This window comes from Pipistrellus hanaki (genome assembly GCF_964339955.1).
Source record: "Pipistrellus hanaki genome assembly, contig: scaffold_41, whole genome shotgun sequence".
Lineage (NCBI taxonomy): Eukaryota > Metazoa > Chordata > Mammalia > Chiroptera > Vespertilionidae > Pipistrellus > Pipistrellus hanaki.
The window spans coordinates 738,398-756,926 of NW_028182292.1; the positions used below are offsets into that span (position 1 = coordinate 738,398).

Here is an 18,529-nt window from a genome sequence, read left to right on the forward strand (position 1 = left end):
CCCTGGGCATTCACAGCACGAGACCTCGGGGAATGCCCGCATCCTCCCCCACTCCCGGCCTCCCGCCCACTCGGTGCCCCCAGACCCCACACACAGCTCGGCTCACGTCGCGCAGCTTCCACCCTTTACTGATCGCGCTGGAGCATGCGCGAACGGGCCCGCCGACTGGCCAATCCGCAGGGCTCGCGTCATCGGCGCGCGCCGCCCGCCCTCAGCAGTGGAGCTCGTAGGCGGCGGGCGGCTGCGGTGGGAACCCCTGCGCGGGCCCGGGCGCCACCCCATGGGCCACCCGGACCGGGTCCTCGGCGAAGAGCGGCTTGGAGCGGTCGATGACGAACATTTCGTGGCCCCGCTCGCCGCGGAGCTCCTCCAGCTGCGCGGAGGTGCAGGGCCCGTCCGAGTAGTCGTTGGCGAACAGCGCGCCCTCCCCCGGCGGCCCCGGCGCCTTTTTCCGCCTCCGCCGGCGCCGGCGGCAGATGAGGGCGGCCAGCAGCAGCGCCGTCAGCGCCAGGAGCGCGATGGCCGCCGCGATCGCCGTCTGCGTGGCCAGGCTCAGGGCGCGGAAGGCCATGCTGCTCGCCTCGGGCAGGGGCGCGAGGCCCGCGGCCGCCGGCGGGGGCTGCGGCTGCGGCTGCAGCTGCTGCTGGGACACGTTGACCCGGAGCCGGAAGGGCACCCGAGCGGCGCCGCCGGCGTTGGAGGCTTCGCACTCGTACTTGCCGGCGTGGGCCGGGGTGATGTTGGTGAGGAAGAGCATGCCGCTGCCCGTGTCGGAGGCTCCGTGCTCGCCTGGGCCTGGCACCCCGGCTCCTGGCGGGGCCTGGGCCCGCGGTTGTCCCCCGCGAGGCTGGGCCACCTTCCTCCAGGTTACCAGGGGCTGCGGGTAGCCGGAAGCCTGGCAGGCAACCCGCAGGTTCTCACCCAGGTTGGCTGTCACCTCCAGCGGCTCCACGTGCACGGAAGGTGGGATGCAGATGAGGCTACTGCCAGAGACATCCAGGAGACTCTGGAGGGCCAGGCGGGGAGGCTCTGTGCACACGATCTTCCTGTCCCTGGAGCTGAGCAACCTCTGCCCCGCCTCCTTGAGCCAAGCTCCCAGCCAGTGCAGCGCGCAGTCACAGCGCCACGGGTTTTCTGTGGACAGAGCAGCGGTGAGCAGGCAGCCCAGGGGCAGCTGCGACCACAGCCTGTGCAGTTGGAGTTCCACTGGCCAGACCAGGAGCCCCTTCACTACCTCCCAGAGTTAGGGACCCCTTCTACCCCTACGCTGACCCCAAGCTCCTTAGAGTGTGGCCCCTTCAGTTCAGGATATCTAAGAAGTCTCTTGTGCCTCTGAAGTCTCTGCAACAAGTCCCACTATTTGAGGGGAATCCTGGTGTCCACGTGACATCTCACCACCACGAAAACCTTGCAAACACTGTCAGCCTTGTCTCTCAGGTGTTGTCTGCTAGAAATGCCCCCAATCCTGGTCTCATCTTTCTAGTTTCTACCTACCTGCCCTCTGATGGCCCCTCAACTGTGTCTACTTTGTTTAGAGACTTTTCTGTCTTCCTTACAAAAGTTATCTGAGCTGTGCCCCTACCAACACCCCCATTCCTGGCAGCATTCACCGTGGTTGCTAGTAGTGGTGTGGCCTTCCAGAGCTGCCCTGGGGGTGCACAGCTCTTGGCCACTCCATTGGGTTGTCCTCCTTAGCTGGGCCTGCTCTCTACTGCCAGCACTGTGGCTTGCAATCTTTGCATGAGACCCACTTCTCCATTAGAGGTACCTGTGAGGCGTAGGACCTGCAGGCTGGCCAGGGGCTTCAGGGTCTCATGGCTGATGGTGCCCAGCTGGTTCCTACTGAGGTCCAGCAGTGCCAGTGAGGAGAGCCCGGCCAGGGCCTGGTCCTCCAGCAGCTTAATGTTGTTTTCCTGCAGGTGCAGCTCCTGCAGTCGCTGAAGCAAGGACAGCAAATCATCAGGGAAAGGGGTCCTAGCAGACATGTTTCCTTACCAGGCTGGTTGACTTTTTGTGTGTGTGTGTGTGAGGGATTAGAATTTATTTGATCATCCGCACACCAAGTTGTGCGGATGGTTGACTTTTGTCCCTTTCACAACTCCAGCCCCTCAGAGCAACTGACAGTACAGGAGGATCCCTGCCCTTCCCCCACCCCCACACCTCTCACCCTCACCCCTTACCCCTCACCGGCAAATGCAGGAAGGTGAAATCCAGCAGCTGCATCAGCTGGTTACCAGCCAGGTAGAGTATGCGCAGCTGAGCCAGGCCTGTAAAAGCCCCCAGGTGCAGGCCTTGCAGCTGGTTGCCTGTGAGTGCGAGCTCCAGCAGGCGCGACTGTGCACGAAAGGTGCCCGGCTCCAGGGTGCGAAGGCTGTTGTTGTGCAGGTAGAGGCTGTGAAGGGCGGCAAGGGGCGCCAGGATGCCTAGCTCCAGGCACTCGATGCTGTTATCCTGCAGGAACAGCGTCTGCAGGCCAGAGGGAGGGGGGCAGTACCCCACTGAGAGAGAGTTCCTCCGACTAAGGTCCCCATCTACCCACCAGGATGCTCACACACCCTTCCCTCCTCGCCCGCAGTCCCACACAGTTCCCACCTGTGTCCCAGGCGGGATTCCTGGCGGGACCACGTGCAGCCCCAGGGCCCCACACTCCACCGTGGTGCTGTAGCAGCGACAGGCAGCCGGGCAGCTGGTGGCTCCGGGCGGGAGACTGGGCAGACAGAGCAGCGACAGCAGCAGCAGTGCCGGGGCCCCGGAGGCCATCTCCCAAGGCCAGCCACAAAGTGGCAGCCTCCTCACCAACTTCGCTACAATGGGGCCCCAGATGGGAAGCACTTCCTGAAACAGTTTGGCAAGGTCTTGCCCTAACACTTGAGAGTCAGTGAAAAGCATGGATGGAAGCTCACACCATGTCTAATGTTTGAAAAGTTATAAGTCAATTTAAGAAACAGATAAAAAGTTTTCTTAATGAAAACAGTCAAAGATTTGGGATGTTAGGTTCCAATTTTGAATTTCTGATGTCCTCTGCACACAGGCCACATGGGGAGAGCCCACCCGGTCCCCTTCTCTCCCCATTCCTGGCATGGAGGCTCCCGCCCAGCCACGAGCATGTCTGTCCAGGTAGCACCGCCCTCTACACCCTCCCAACTAGCCTCTCTGGACCCGCATTGCAAGAGGCTGGTGTAAGGTATGGTGATATGGGCAGGGACCATGTGGGTGGTGAAGTCCAGAGTCATTCCCCAAGCCTGGGCCAGAGAAGGAGCAAAGACCACCCTTTTACATGTGGACTCTGCTCTCGGGACTGGCATGAGATCTTGTAAGGCCTAGAGCCCAGAGCAGAGGTCTCTTTTGTACCCCCCAAATAAGGTCACTTGATGGGAGGCAGGGCAGAACTAGTTTTAGAGTCAAGAGCCACAGAAAAATCCAGGCCCTCCTTTGTCCTGCCCAGGAGTGGGGTGGGTGGAACAGCTTACTGGAATGAGGGCTTGTTCTGTGGGAACTTGTTAGAAAGTAGAATTATGAAGCAAATGATAAGAACATTTCCCAAGCTCTGGCCTGTGTTCTTCACGCTGGCTCCCAAAAAGGTGCCTCTTTTGAGGGACAGTGGGGCCCTGGATTGGTTGGGCCACCAACTGGGTTCCTAGTGTAGTTTCATGTGACTTTCTGAAGGAATGTGGTGTTTTGTTGATTTAGGCACATGCAACTGTGACCCTAAAGAGACGGGAAGGCCTGGGTCTAGTTCCAGGCACAAGGAGTCCAGTTTTAAAGGTGAGGATCTGGGCTGAGAAACCAACCAGGGTGGCAGGGCTGAGGGTTGGCTGTCAGCCTCAAGTGCCCCCCCCCAAGTGGTACCTGCTCTGAGCACCCCCGTTCACCAGGTTTTCTGCTATCAAGAGCGAGTCTTGTAGAAAAGACTCCCTAAAGTAATTACTTAAAAGTCACTAGAGATGAAGTAGGCACAGCAAAAGCTTTAATGGAGTAGTTTGGCCCAGGCAGAGGCAGCTCCCTGGTGTTAGGATGCTTGCGGGCCCCAAGAGGCCAGGGGATTTCTCTTGGCCCCTGGCACTCATCTCCATGAGCAAAAGGGCTTGCCCACACCCATCTTCCAGGGGCACGGCCTCTCCAGCGGAGAAGGTTCTCCGCTTCCTCCTCTGGACTCAGAGCAGTGCTGATCATACGGGCATCCCTAGATGCGGAGCCTTATCACAGGGCGAGCTGGGCAGGGATGAGGGCCCAGGCGGGAGGAGCCTGGGAAGCCCGCCCACAAGTCCTTTTACTCAGCGGACAAACCCTAATCCGGCTGGGTAAGGGGCCTGGCATCACATAGGCTTCCAGAAGGCTGACAAGGCCTCGAGGGCGCCTGTCTGTGCTGGGGGGTGGGGTGGGATGAAGCCCTGCGACTCCATCGGGTGCAGAATCAAAACCGACCCAGGCACCTTAGTACCCCAAGGCGTGGCCTGCCTCCCCAAAGCGTGGGTCTGTTCCGAGCGATCCAGGCAGGGCGTGGTCCAGCCAATCGCACATCCTCGGTGGGCGCAGCAGACGGCCCCATCCCGCCCCACGCCCGCTGACCTTGCTCCGGGCGCCCCCTCACCTGACGCTCCCGCGGCGCGGCTCCCCAGCCGAGCCCACTGCGCAGCCCGGGCGGGGGAGGGGCAGGCGCCGGTCGCGCGCACACACCGGAGCCCCTGCACCTCCCGCTCGGTCGAACCGGCCGGCCGTCGCGAGCGCGGGCACAAGCAGAAGACTGACACCCTAGATGGGGAGGGAGCGGAAGGGCCCGGGCCCCTCCCGGCACTCGGTCCGGAACCAGCCGCGGCAGCACCTCGGACAGCGCCGCGAGGGGCGGGGCCTAGACGCTCCCCGCCGCGCACGCGCACGCGCACGCGCACGCGGCCCGGGCGCGTCCAGGCGGCGCGTGCGCAGCGGCGCGGGCGAGAGGCGCGCTCAGGGCGCGGGGGGGCCGAGCAGCAGCGGGGCCAGGTCCATGGTGAGGGGGAGGCGCTGGCCCTGCCAGTGCACGTGGGAGGGCACCGCGGCCGCCCCGGGCGGGTACTCGAAGCAGGCGCTGAGCTCGAAGGCCAGGGCCGAGCGCACCAGGCCGACGCCCCCCGCGCGCTCGGGGGCCGGGTGGTACAGGCGCCCGTTGGCGGCCAGCGGCAGCAGGCGCGCGGGCTCGAAGGGCACCGCCAGCGCCTCGCCGCCGCCGCAGTAGGAGAGGCGCGGGGCGCCGGGGCCCGCAGCCAGCAGGTGCGTGAAGACCACGGGCCGGTCCTCGCAGCGCAGGAAGTTGCGCTCCCTGCCGCAGGGAGAGAGGAAGGGGAAGGCGGCCTCGTAGCGCCCGCTGCGGTTGGGTCTCAGCCGAGAGAAGAAGGTGACCAGGAACTGCAGGTCTGGGGAGGCGAAGGGCACGGGCTGCTAACCATGCCAGGCCTCCTTGCCCCAGGGCCACGCCGGGGGCCGGCGCCTCCCTAGACCGCGGAGCTCCGGAGCTCAGGACGTCCAGCCCCGGCCGCGGGCGGGGTTGGGGAGCGGACCTTCCGAAGCCTTCCCCAGAGGGAGAGGAAGGCGGGAGAGGAGGGCGCAGCGGTACCTTTGAAACAGGTGATGAAGTTCTTCATCTTGGAGTCATCCAAAAAGAGCTGCAGACAGAGGGACAGGCGGTGCCCATGAGCCCGGCCGGCCCGCCCGAGGCGGGAGGTCCCTGTGGCCCTGGCCGGGCCTGTGTCCGCGTCCTTGGCTCCTCTGTGCACACCGTGTGCAGAGGAACGCGCAGAGGGAGCCGGGCCCTTCCCATTCCCCGGTCCCGCCCGCACTCGGGCCCGGCTTCAGGTTCACTGAATCGGCCTTTCCGCGTCTTTAACCTCCAGCTTCTAATCGGGTGCCGCATTCTCCGCGGGGCTACCTGGCTGGCTTCCTCCTGGGTGTGGCCATTGCCCCCCCGCCCCCGCCCGGGCTTGCAGAGCAGGCGGGCAGCCCAGGACTGGAGGCTGAAGGTGGGAAGGAACTGGGGTGCAGACACAGGTGGAGCTGGCAGCTGGGGGCGCGGGGAGGGACGACCTACCCTCCGGAGCTAAGACCCGAGGGCGAGTCTCCCCAGCGCTGAGCCAGTTCACACAGGTCTAACGGACCCGCCCGCCCTTCCGGCCCGCCCCCAGTGGTCCTCCGCCCCACCCCGGCCCACCTGGCCCTGGTGGTCCACGTAGTAAAAGTACTCGCGGGTGCGGGGCGCGGGGCTCTGGCCCTGCGTGTAGGCGACGCCCGCAGCCCCACTGCAGGCCCGCGACCCCGAGGCCCGCGCCAAGGGCAAGGCCCAGGCCCGCAGCACCCTGCACACACACACCGGCCACATCCTCCTCCCGCGCCGGAAGCGGCCGGCGGGTCAGGAGGTGGAGGCGCTGCGTCAACACGCATCCCCCGCGGCCCAGGCCTCGCGCTTCGGGTTCCGGCGCAGGCGGCGGCGGCAGTCTCTGGTTTCGCGGCTCCCGCGTGCCGGACTCCGGGCGGCCCGGACACTTGCTTTTCTGGACCTAGAGGGCAGCACGCCCTCTGGTCAGATGCGGGTGGGTGCAGGCGGGCCCGCATGTGCCTGCCTATCTTCTCCCCGCTCCCTAGGCAGCCAGCCCCGGGCAGCAGGTGCTGAATTAGAATTGAACCAACACTGTCCAGAAGCCTGTGCAGGGTTGGGAGAGGGCGGATCAGGAAAGGCCCAACCCCTGGGGTAATCCTGGTTTTCTGTAGTCAAGTTCATTGCTCCAGTGACCATAGGTGGCCCAGAAGCAGTCTCCTTCCTGGTGTAGCCCCGCCCCAGCAGCCTTGCGTTCCCCACACCCGCCCAACTTGCTGCTTCCCCCATTCTTCCCTGGCCTGTCCATCCAGAGGCCCTTACCAGCAACTGGCTGGCCATACCCCCACAGCCGCCCTGAGGAACATCTGCGAGCTTGGCTCCCAAGGTTCCATATGTACTTTATTCACACAGTTGTCACCTCTTCAGTCCATGCGTCAGAGCAAGTCTGTGGCTAGGGTTGCCCCACTCAGGCCCAAAATCACCTGACTGAGGACACACCATCCAAGGGTACCCGAGCTTCTGCAGGGCTGGGCTTTTTTAATAAATAAAAACTCAACTCTAAAAATATATATATATATAAAAACTGGGGAGAAATTAAGTTTTGTAATTTAAACTGAAAATTCCAAAATGGAAAATGTACAAACTGAGAGTGTAGGGGTCCCCTCTCCCCAGCTCTGGCCTCCAGGAAGGGCAGTCCTGGGCGCCCTCAGCGCCTTCCCTCTCGCTCTGGGGAGGGGCAGGATATGGTTTTTGGTCAGAAGCCAAGAAGTGGAGAAGAAAAAGAAATAACTTGCTCTTCACAGAGGACGGGTTAGGATGGCTTGGAGATAAATAACATTTGGGTTAAAACTATGTCATTAGCAAATGTAGTTCTTATATCTTTCCCTCTATCTATATCTCTATACACAGGAGGGTTGGGCTGCAGGATAGATTCTGAATTTATAGTTACACCAAGAAAAAATACTCTTGTCCTCCCCCACCCTGCCCCAAGAATGCCTGCCCATGCCTGCCCCCTCAGAGGACTTTGGTTTGGGGGTCCCTCCCCACCCAGAGATAGCCTGCCGGGCTCTGCCTGGGCCAGGCTCAGATGTTGGATAGCCCAGTGTCCTGGAGCCCCCAAACTCCTGTGCAGTTAGTATGCTGGAGGCCACAGGTGGCTAGGGAATGGGGGCCTGAGGAGGGAGGAAACTGCAGGTCAGACGATTGAGGGAGAGAGAGGCGACCTGAAGGGCCCACGCCAGGCCCAGGCTGAGCACAGGAGCCCCGGGAGGTGGCTGTGCCCTCGGCGCCTGTGGGGCAGTGTCACTTGGCTCCAGGAAACAGAAGGCACTTTCTTGGGGCTGACCCTGGCTGGCGTGTGGTGGGGGACGGGCAGTCCCCCGGCACTGGCCATGAGGCAGGTGGAGTCAGAGGCACCCTTCTCAAAGTCCCTCTACCCTGGCCGAGTCCTGGGGAGGGGGATGTTCCAGGGCTGGGTCGGGCATGGCCGGAGCCTGGCATGCTACCTCCACGGCTGGGGCATTCCCTCCCCCCTCCCCACGTGCTCCCCTGCCCTGGTGCACCGAGCCTGGCTGTCCCCACCCTCGTCCCTCAGCCCACGCGCTATAGCACGCCCTCCATGAAGCTGGTGTCCAGGTGCTGGATGAGCACGCGCAGGAAGGACATTTCCTTGCGCGTGTTCTCGAAGATGACGCGCGGGTCGTCCGATCGGCAGCGCAGGCAGTTGGGCGCCATCACCATGGCCAGGTTGCTTACATCCATTTTGGTGATGGCCACGTTGGCAGGCTGCACGAACACCTGCGAGAGGCAGTGGCTGGTGGGCAGGGGCAGGGCCTGCTGGGAGGGGCACACGGCGGGGCGGGGCAGGGCGGGGTGTGCTGGGGCAGGGGTGCTGGTGTCCGAGGGTCCCACACACCTGGAGGAAGCGGATGAGGTAGCACAGCACCAGGCGGTTGATGCGGGGCAGCGAGTGCACCACGGCCACGGCAGCCTCCGGGCTCTCGTACTGAGCGATGCACTGCTCGTAGAACTCGTGCGGGATCAGGGGCTCCTCCAGCTCCCGGTACCACAGCTTCAGCAGCGACGCTGCAGACACAGTGGGCAGCTCAGCCAGGCCCAAGGGCTGGCACCCTGGGCAGAGAGCAGTGTGGACCACCCGACAGACTCTGCCACAGAGTGCGGAAGGGGCCTTGGGGGAGGGGGCAGGCAGCAGGCCGCTTGAGGGCGAAAGGGTCCGCCCGGCCGCGGTGGGCCGTGATGACCCCGGCCTATGGAGGCTACGGACCTGAGAGCCGGGACGGATCCAGGCCCAAAATATGGCTTCTTTGAGGGAGGGCTGTGCAGCTGCTGTGAGCAGGCAGGGCTGGAGGGAGGACCCAGGGTGGCTGTCCAGTGGACAGGAGGTGGCTCTTGCTGGAAATGAACCAGGAGCCGCTACATCACCTGGATTGGGCCTGCTCCTGCTGCCCAGGGGCCCGGGGCTCACCGGGGACGTGGGGGTCCTCCAGGCCTGTAGGCACCTTCCACTGGTCCACCTGGAGCTTCAGGGCGTTCACTTCATCAATGTCCCCCGGGACTCTGAGCAGAAGGAGGGTGTCAGGGAGGAGCCTGGCTTCCCAGCTGCCCCTTCTCTTCCCCCTTCCCACAGGCCTCCTTCCCACTCCCATACATATGTGTTCCTCTTTAGGGATGCTGAGGCCAAATCCACATGCCTCCGTTTACCCAGCGGCCTGGGCAGGGAATCGTGACAGCAGGTGACGGGACAAGTACCACCGACCATGGGACAGGTTTTGTCGTCCTGTCACGGAGAGGACCGAGCCTGGGTTACTGCCACTCATGGCTTCCATCTCAGCCTGCTCATGGCTGTACTCCCAGTGCTCCCCAAGCCCTGGTGGCCATTTCTGGGGGGGAACTGACCCAGCAGCCCTTCCGCCTGGCCCTGCCTCCTGAGGATGGCCGGCCCTGCCTCTCAGAGTGCCTTTCCCCACTGGAAGCAATGCTGGCCTCCCTGGCTGCTTAGAAGTTCCAGACACACAGTGGAGCCGCCTACCCCCCCCCCCCCCCCCCAGGCCTTGGGCACCTGAAGATGCCTTCTGTCTGGTCACCGTTGAGCGCCAGCACCTCCTCAGACAGCCGGGTCTGCACCCAGGGCAGCTGCCGCTCTGGGTAGCGCTCCTTCTGCATGCTCATGATTTCCGGCAGGGCGCTGCCGAACATGGACGGGCTGAACACCGCGTTCTTGGCATGCCGGATCTCCTCCATGTTGGGTTTCTTCAGTCCCTGCAAAGACAGCTGCTCTGTCCTGCCAGGCCTAGCTCCCAGCCCCTACCCTCAGGACTACCTTTGGCTTGGCTACCCCCTCCTCCCTGTCCAAGAATCCCCGCTCCTTACACCCTTGAATCCCAGGTTTCTGCCCAACCAGAGCTGGGGACACCCCGACTCCCTGGCCAGTCACCAGCAGCCTCCTGCTGGGCTGCCTACAGCACCCAGAAGCCTCAGGGAAGAGGGTGGGAATGATTCTAGGCAGGCCAGTCGGAGCTGCCTGGGCGCCACAGTCGATCACACTGGGGGGTGCAGGGGGGCGGAGGTGGGTGCAGTGGTGGCTTCTGAAGCCTGCAGCAGGGCTGGAGCAATGCATTCAAAGGAGAGACCAGGCTCTGGGATAGTAGGGGGCAGTTGTAGAAGGGCCGGAGAGGCACCAGGGTGGAGTAGCGGGTGGAAAGGGATGAGGGGGAGGGGTGCAGATACTACCCCCATCCCCACCCCCTCTCCGGGGGGCAGACGGAAGGGGATGGCTGCAGATCCTAACAGGCCAGGAACAAGGCCCAGCTGGTGGTGAGATGAGGCCTCCTGCCTCTACTGGAGCCAGAGGCAGATGGCTGTGGGAAGGGGTGTGGCTGCCAAGCTCGTGCAGGTGGGGGAGGTCCCACTAGGCAGATGTCAGGGAAGCAGTGGGGAGGGTGCTGCTGGAGCCACCTGCCCATCTGTGGGGTGGGGCCCCTCCTAGGCAGGAGCCTGTGACAAGTCTGGGCTCTCAGACCTCCATGGCTGGTGGGTGGCCCGGTGTGAGCAAAGGAGCAGGACAGTCCCCTGAGCCCACCTGCGGGGGAGGTTCCCTTAGGGAGGGGTGGTCCTTTGCTTGCCCTCTGAACCCAGCCACACCAGCCAGAAGCTGGCAAGCCTGGGGCAGCTGGGCTTGCTGCCACCCTCATGAAGACTGGTGGCCTGAAGTCCTGGCCCAGCCACACGGCCCTCTGTCTGCAGTGGCTCCTGACCTAGGGGTGCACTCCTGGCTGCCGGTCCCAGTGGACTCTCCCCGGCACCTTCCGCCGTGGCTCTCATTGCCCCCATGGGTAGGCTGCCCGAGAGTCCCGCGCCCCACCCGCCAGGCCATCCAGGAGACAGTGTACCTTCTTGGCCCCCGTCAGGGCTGCCTTCTGCAGCTTGTGGTAGCAGTACTTGGCATATGTGCTGATCGCCACCCCTGGAAAGGAACGGGTGCCGGTCAGCTCGGCGTCGAGGTGTGTGGCACAGGGGCTGCAGCCAGCCCGTGACTGAGAGAGGAAGCAGCAGAGGAGTGAGAGAGGCAGCCTCGGCCAGCGCTCGGGTGGCCACAGGCCCCACCCTCCCAGCCCAGGGCAGCGGGTCCTCATTCTCCAGAGTTGTCCTCTGGAGCAAAACGCACAGAAGCAAGGGGCACTTCTCCCACCTCCAGAGGAGCCAGGGTGGAGGAACCTCTCGCTGGCCCACCCCCCTCCTGTCCATCCAACCAGGGGGGGCAGTTTGGATTCAGGTCTGTTCCCCAGGAGGAGTCGCAGAAAGGTCAGGGCAAGGCTTGGGTTCCAGGGACTCCAAACCTCAGGCTCCCTCCCCCGCTGGCCCTGCAGAGCCATCTCCGTGTAGCACCTAGGGGTCCTCGGGACGTGCTGTGCTGGGCCAGCACTAGGGGAGGTCGGGCTGGCTAGACACCAGGCCCTGCTCTCCTGCAGCCCTTCTCATGGGAACCCTGGGCTGCCCTGGGAGAGGGCTTTGGCCCCAGGACCCGCTACCTGCAGGGCTGAGGGCTGCCTGGGTGGGAGTCAGGAGAGGGAGGCCCAGGCATGGTCCAGGGTGCAAAGGGGATGAGAGTGGAGGGGATGCTGTGTCTGAGCCTGGGAGGACAGTGCCCTGGAAAGACCATGCCTTTCAAGGATGCCTTTGGAGTCTCAGCTTCCTCCACCTCTGCCTCTGCCAGCCCACTTCTCGCTGGGGGGTTGGCCAGCATTCTAAGGGCAAGGATCGCAGGGGCCTTGGCCAGAGCTCTCCAGACAGAGATGAGAAGGGAGGAGGAGAGAAGGAGACCTTGCTTAGGTGGGTCTGGAACATATGGAGCCCAGAGAGGGGATGAGAAGGGAGCAGCAGCGGGACAGAGAACACACAGTGAGGCCAAGCCCAGAGGAGCATCTGGCCAGCTGCAGACCCAGGGACAGAAAGACAGGTGGCTGGACTGTACCCTACTGGGCCTGCCTGCTTGCCCAAGGGAAGACTCTAGACCCAAATCTCAAATCGAAACGTCTGAGTCTTTTAAAGAAGTCAGTTTTTTGTGGACATAGGGTTCTTAGATCCCAGGGTGAAAAACACTAGCAGCCCTGGCCAGTGTGGTCCAGTGGCTGGGCAGCGTCCCCTGATGGAAAGGCTGCTGTCCCATCCCAGCCAGACCACATGCCCCGGCTATGGGCTTGATCCTGGGCAGGGGTGTGTAGGAGGCAGTGGATCAATGTTTCACTCTCACATCCATACTCTCTCTCCCTCTCCTTCCTCTCTATAAATTAAAAAAAAATAGCCAAAGCTGGTTTGGCTCAGTGGATAGAGCGTCGGCCTGTGGACTTAAAGGTCCCGGGTTCGATTCTGGTCAAGGGCATGTACCTTAGTTGCGGGCACATCCCCGGTGGGTGTGCAGGAGGCAGCTGATCGATATTTCTCTCTCATCAATATTTCTAACTCTCTGTCCCTCTCTCTTCCTCTCTGTAAAAAATCAATAAAATATATATATTTTTAAAATTAAAAGAAATTTCAAAAAACACACTCTACATGTCTTAGTCATAAAAATCTTTTCATTTCTAATTTTCGTAAGAGTTTTGTTACTTAAACTGACAAGGGGATTCTTTTTTAAAGTGAGCCAACTAAACAAAAAACGAGCCCCAAACCCTTTTCATGATGCCTGAACCTAGAGACTCTCTCAGGCCCTGGGGACACTGACCCTGGCAGAGAACCCTAGGTGCCGCCTCTGAGCCGCTGTGGACATGGCCCTTCCGGGGAGCTCTGTTTGGAATGGACGGTGCTCCAGCAATGGAGGCCAGGGAGCACTTTGCAGCAGCTGCTGGCCCTCACACTGGGGAAGGCCTACTCCCCTCTGGGCAGAGGGGTATGTGCCTCCAGTCCTTGTCTTGGGGACTGTGGGAGACACCCCTGACCTTGTCCCCAGGCTTCCTGGGGCCGGACCCAACCCCTGCTAGAGGCTGTGATCTAAAGACCCAGAGGCTGCCACATCTCAGCTGGTGACGGGCCAGATGCAGCCTTTGTGGCCCGAGGCCCCTCCTCTGCAGGATGGGGCGGGACACCTGTCTCTCAGGGGCTGGAGGGCTGACCTCAGAGGCTGGTATCACAGGGAGGACCACAGAGTGAGGCCAGGAGTGCACAGATCGCTCTGTACCACGTGCTGCAGTGGGCACAGCCCCCTGGGCCAGGACGTGGGTGTCCGCTGCGTGCATGGGGTGAGCAGTGCCCACGGGCAGCCCAGGGAAACCCTGGCAGTGTTGTGGGTGTTCTGCTCCACGCCCACTGCCCGTCTGGCCTCGTCAGGACTCACCAGGTCACGCCCATCCTGTTACAGATCGGAGACAGGCCCACAGAGGGACGAAAGCAGGTCTCCCAGAGTCTGCGCCAGGCAGACATTCCTCCCACCCACAGCACCCCAGACTGCAGGTCCCAGGGACAGGATCACTGCACCCCCAGCCCCACCTGCTGCTGCAGCTGATTCTCAAGAAGTGGGCTCAGGCAGGAGCTCAAAGCTCCTTCGACTCCTGGGCCAGCAAGACCAAGAGCAGCAGGAATCCTGGGTTCCAACAGCCCCTTCTCCTGCCCAGGGCAGCCCTGAGGAAGGACCCAGTGGAGGAGCTCAGGGGAGAAGGAGCAGGTAAGCAGAGTGAAGAAGGGGAGGTGAGCCTGACAGCAGCAGTCCTTAGTCCCCCCACAGGGAGGGCAGCCTCAGGTGAACGGCTTCCCTAGAGCTTGGGCAGGGTGTGGTTCTGAGCCAGGGCTCCAGGGAGGCCTGAGCTGGAGGCGTGTGCGTCTTCCCCCAGGAGCCCGTCAGTGACCAGGGCCTCCAGCCGGCTCAGGAGGCCGGAGGCTGATGGTTAGTGCCCAACCCCAGCCCAGAAGCGGTTAGAGAGGCCAGGTGGCCGAGGCCAGAGCAGAGCTGTGCAGAGCAGCGCAGGGGCTGCAGAGAGAGGCCCTACCATCTGGCTCCTCAACATAGGGCTTGGGTTTCTTTCTCAACTTGGACTTCTTCTTAGAGTTCCTGTCCAGGAGCTGCTTCATGTGCTGTGTCACTGGGGAGCAAACAGAGCCGTGAGGACCACGAACACAGAGGCCGGAGAGTGCCCATTGGTGCCCTGTGGCTGCAGGAGGCCCCTAGGTCTGCCCGGTCAGTGGGGAAGCTGTGCCCTCTCACAGTCCAACAGCAGTCGGACATCCTTAGTGCTGCCACAGAGGCGGGAGAGGCTCCTACAACTGCTGCTGGGCTCGCCAACAGTGAGCCTGGCTTCTGGCTGAGTGGCACCCCCCCCTGTGGGAGCACACTGACCATCAGGGGGGGCAGCTCCTGCTTTGAGCATCTGCCCCCTGGTAGTCAGTGGGCGTCATAGCTACCGGTTATTCTGATGTTCGGTTGATTTGTATATTATCTTTTTATTATATAGAATTTTCCCTTTCACTGACTTCTATTTTGATCTTATTTCCTTTATTCGGTTTACTTTTAATATAATTTACTTCTTCTTTTTTTCTTTTTTTTTTTTAGAAGTTTCTTAAAATAGAAGCTAAAGTCTTTAACTTCATATCTTATTTTCCTTGTGGGTATCATTTTTTATTTATTTATTTATTTTTATTATTATTTTTTTTACTGTGATAAATATATTGGCATTTACTAGTTGTTGCTATAAATTTCCCTCTAAGAACTGCATTGGTTGCATCTTACATATTAAAAATGTCTTACTTTCTTTTTCTTTCAGATCAAAATGCTTTCTAATTTTCCTTTTGAAAATTAGGGTTATTTTAAACATGGGTTATTCAGTAGTACATTCTTTAATTTCCTGATGTTGGCTGGCATAAAGGTGTGAACAAGTCTGAGATGAGGCTAAGCTGGGGGTGGGGAACATGTGAACTAGAGTTCAGCGTGTTCTGCCTTGGTTCCCAAGGGTAGTGACCCCACAGTAGATGTCACATACATGCTAGCAGATGAACTAAAGGCTTCCAAGTCTCAGCTAGCAGGATGGTCAGGATGAGGTGCCCCACATGGCAGCAAGCTCAGCTCTGCCCTCGCCAGCACTCCTGGGACAGGCTGCCATTCCCTTGTTCTGAGCAGAGGCTGCATCCTCCTGGGCTGATGAGGCCTGCCCTACGATCAGCCAGCACCCACGTTCTTGACGGGGGCCAACGGGAGGGAGCACAAAGCCTCTCCTCTGGGCTGGGCCTGTGGCAGACACTAGGAGTAGGTCTCAAGGTGAGAGGGCAGCCCCGCGACACAGAAGTGAGACCAGATCCCACAGCCCAGACGCAGGTCTCTGCCAGTGTGCCCACAGACACCCAGTCTTCCTGAGACCATCCTGGCCTCACTCAGCCATGGCTGCGTAGGCCGATCCAATTCCCTCTCACCGCCAGCCAGGCTCTCACACACAAACACGAGGACGCTAGTGCACAAACGTCCGTGCCCAAAGAAGTGCAGGCAGGAAGGTCCTGGAAGCCCCGACCTTTGTACATGCTCACTCACCTTTCACCTCAGCAGGCACTCCCTGGGGACCTGCCGGCTCTATGCTGAGCAGTGGACACTCTTCCAAGCTTTCAACTCAGAGGAGTGACATTGTAAGGCCTTTGGAAGACACTGAGCTGAACCAGGAGCCCACGGGACGCCCTGCTCCTGGAGGGGCCCAGGAGGACTGAGAAAAGCCAGGCCGCCTGCCAGCCTACTTGGCTACACATGCAGGAGCCGCCCGGGGAAATCGTGCTCAAGATTCCGCTCAGTGGATAGAGCATCGGCCTGTGGACTGAAGGGCTCCAAGTTCGATTCCGGTCAAGGGCATGTACATTGGTTATGGGCACATCCCCAGTGGTGGGGTGTGCAGGAGGCAGCTGATCTATGATTCTCTCTCATTGATGTTTCTAACTCTCTATCCCTCTCTCTTCCTCTCTGTAAAAAAATCAATCAAATATATATTTAAAAAAAACCCTGCTTGCCCGTGTGAAAATCTCCTGGCTCCCAAGCAGCAGACATGCTGGATGGTGCCTGTGCTCAATCCTGTCCCCTGGGAGCAGCACTGTGTGTGCTGCGCTGCAGCCCCGTCACAAGCAGAGATGCCTGGCCCCACTCCGAGACTGGTGCACCGTCATCCTGCAGAGCAGGCTGTGGCACGACTGACTGCAGAGCGTGTCAGCATGGGCCTGTGCACATGTGTGTCCAGATGCCATTTAAGGCCCTGCCCCCGTGCTCACTCTGCCTGGCCCGGGAATCAGTCCAACCGCTTGGTTGGCAGCACCTGAGCCCCAAACCCTCCCTTAAGTAGGCCAGGCCTGGGCCCAGACGAACACAACACGTGGACGTCAGGAGCCCAGCGTGGACACTGGCCCTGCACTTGACCCCGGCAGCTGTAAGCAGGGGCTACTATGTTGGTCCCGACCCCTGACCTCTTGGGGCAGCTCAGCACCTGCTCAGTCTGCAGCATCCTGATGGTCTGCGGGTGTCTTGCCAGACCCAGGGCTGGGCCGATACACTACGGTCACCACGCTCCTCCCTGCTCCCAGGAACCCTCCTCCAGGATCCCCGTTCTCAGCACACACAGCCTGAGCCTGGCCAGGGCAGTCACCACCCCGGCCAACGGACACTTCAGAGTGACTGCAGTACGCACACATGGGCTGACTGGGGCCTTCCTGCCTGGTCAAGCAGGGCATCTGGCCACAGCGGCCTCCGAGCAGAGTGGACACCAGCTGGCTGAGTCATGGGTACCATGAGTTCTTGTCCTGGCCCCCAACCTATCGGCCTGTGGCCAGGGACCCTGTGGCTATTCTCCGGGCCTCAGTGCCGAGGAGGGGCTCCCGAGGATGCACGTGCACAAACCTGGTGTTTGCTTGGAGTGCCTGGGCCCGCCCCCTACCTGCTTCTCTGAGGCACTGCCCCACGCAGGCCAGAGAGCTCTCGGCTCGGCCCTTGGCTGGCTGGCGGCAGAGCCTGGGGTGCTATGGGCCATGTGCAGGGCCTTACCTTTGGTGTCGTTAACGGGGTCCATGTGCCGGTAGATGTAGCCCTCCAAGTAGGAGTGAAACTTGGGTGTGGGTGGGAAAAAGGCCAGGCAGATGGCCATGAGCTCCCAGCCTCGGGCCAGGCTCTCCAGGCGGAAGTTCTCCGTGGTCTGCCGGCAGAGTTGGATGTACAGCTCGTCCCGCAGGCCCTGCATGCTCCAGCCCTTGGTGGCGATCTCCAGGGCCACGTGCAGCGGGTCCGCCTTGGCACGCCGGTCACCCATGTACATCTGGATCAGCTTGAAGATCTCGCACGCCTCCTTCTTCACGTGGCGGTCGCTGGTCACGATCATGGGCTTCTTGATGGACTCGCTGCTCCAGGCCAGCATGTTGGCGATGGACACTTTCCGCCGGAAGAGGCCCTGCGTGTGCTTGTTGAAGTGTTTAGAGGCCCAGTTCTCGATGTCGGTCTCTGAGGACGGCTTGCGCAGAGTGAATGTGGGGAACACGCAGCTGGCACTGGGCATCACACTCCGGGGCTGTCGGCCGCTCTCAAACTGGGCACAGGAGCCGAGGTCCTCAGACTGGGAGGGAGAGAGGGGCTGTGAGGGAGCGGGCCCTATGTAACCCAGCCAGGTGACAGGCATGCCCTCCCACCAGTCCCAAGGTGCTCAGTGGGGCTTTCAGTGAATCTGCTTGAGGGGAGGCAGGGCACAACATCTGCAGGGTATCCTATGATGGCGCCAGGCTATGCCTCCAGCTTTGGCCGCCTCAACTTCTACCAGCCTCACAAAGATGGACAGCATCCTCCCCGTGCAAGGCTGCGCAGAGATCTAGAAAGGCCCCTCCCCACTCCTGAGGCCTAGGTTTGGGGGGGCCAGCCTCTTCCTGTCTGTCCATCGTCCTCCAGTGCTATGAGCTGTGGACAGGAATGAGCTCTGAGCTCTCTAGCCTGGAGGGCCACTCAGGTGGCCCTGCCACGGGGATGCTGACCACCCAAGGCCACTGGGCACGGCTCCCTGGCAGGGCTGGGAGTAGACGCAGGAGCCTGACACTGCGAGGCCTTGTGAGCAGAGAGCAGTGTAGACCCTCAGTTGAGGCTTCATAAGGCAGGTCAGGAGGTGAGAACCAGAACATCAGCCAACACCACGTTCCCAACATGCAGCCTGGACAGGAGGTGCATGCAGGCTCCTAGGGCTGACCTTGGCCTCTGCCTGGTGCTGCCCCAGGACACATCCGGGCGGGCCTCTGCTTCAACCACAGCCACAGCCACAGCTGGAGCCGGAGCCTGAGGTCCTGGGGCTACTGGCCCAGGTGAGCTCATCAGCCCCAGGGTTGGTGTCAGGCTCCCTGGTGTGGGAGTTCAGGAAGCTCTGAGTGACCTGACACCCCACCTGCACTGCCCTCACCTGACAGCTGTTCACAGGGGGGAGAAAGAGGCTCAGACTCAGGGTGGGCAGGCCTGTCCATCTCCCC

The 18,529-nt window shown here is 61.3% G+C and overlaps 3 protein-coding genes across 7 annotated transcripts in view; all 3 read right to left on the reverse strand.

Moving 5' to 3' along the window:
- Positions 1-15: 15 nt before the first annotated feature.
- Positions 16-4,725, reverse strand: LRRC24 (leucine rich repeat containing 24). Of its 3 annotated transcripts, XM_084907156.1 has the most exons (5): positions 4,592-4,725; positions 2,593-2,804; positions 2,188-2,466; positions 1,769-1,937; positions 16-1,134 (listed from the first exon to the last, which is right to left on the reverse strand). In XM_084907156.1, the coding sequence occupies exons 2-5, from the start codon at positions 2,758-2,760 to the stop codon at positions 212-214; spliced, it is 1,539 nt and encodes a 512-aa protein (XP_084763282.1). In that variant the 5' UTR covers positions 2,761-2,804; positions 4,592-4,725; the 3' UTR covers positions 16-211. The 3 variants fall into 3 exon arrangements, with proteins under 3 accessions (XP_084763282.1, XP_084763281.1, XP_084763280.1); XM_084907155.1 differs by lacking the exon at positions 4,592-4,725 and having other exon boundaries at positions 1,769-1,928; positions 2,593-3,813; XM_084907154.1 differs by lacking the exon at positions 4,592-4,725 and having other exon boundaries at positions 2,593-3,813.
- LOC311616002 (UPF0598 protein C8orf82) lies at positions 3,946-6,835 on the reverse strand. The gene is made up of 3 exons (XM_084907183.1): positions 6,182-6,835; positions 5,591-5,639; positions 3,946-5,390 (listed from the first exon to the last, which is right to left on the reverse strand). Exons 1-3 carry the CDS (start codon positions 6,347-6,349, stop codon positions 4,945-4,947), a joined length of 663 nt encoding a protein of 220 aa, XP_084763309.1. The 5' UTR covers positions 6,350-6,835; the 3' UTR covers positions 3,946-4,944.
- A 108-nt stretch (positions 6,836-6,943) lies between these two features.
- Positions 6,944-18,529, reverse strand: part of ARHGAP39 (Rho GTPase activating protein 39) — a 32,284-nt gene continuing 20,698 nt past the window's right edge. Inside the window, exons 6-12 of one of the 3 annotated variants that reach the window (XM_084907136.1) lie at positions 17,076-17,637; positions 14,062-14,154; positions 10,975-11,048; positions 9,645-9,844; positions 9,051-9,142; positions 8,481-8,650; positions 6,944-8,362 (exon numbers count right to left, since the gene is read on the reverse strand). In XM_084907136.1, coding sequence (XP_084763262.1) covers positions 8,168-8,362; positions 8,481-8,650; positions 9,051-9,142; positions 9,645-9,844; positions 10,975-11,048; positions 14,062-14,154; positions 17,076-17,637 — 1,386 coding nt within the window. In that variant the 3' untranslated portion in view covers positions 6,944-8,167. Of the gene's footprint in view, positions 8,363-8,480; positions 8,651-9,050; positions 9,143-9,644; positions 9,845-10,974; positions 11,119-14,061; positions 14,155-17,075; positions 17,638-18,529 lie in introns of those variants that run through there. The other 2 variants (XM_084907137.1, XM_084907138.1) reach the window with 2 other exon arrangements.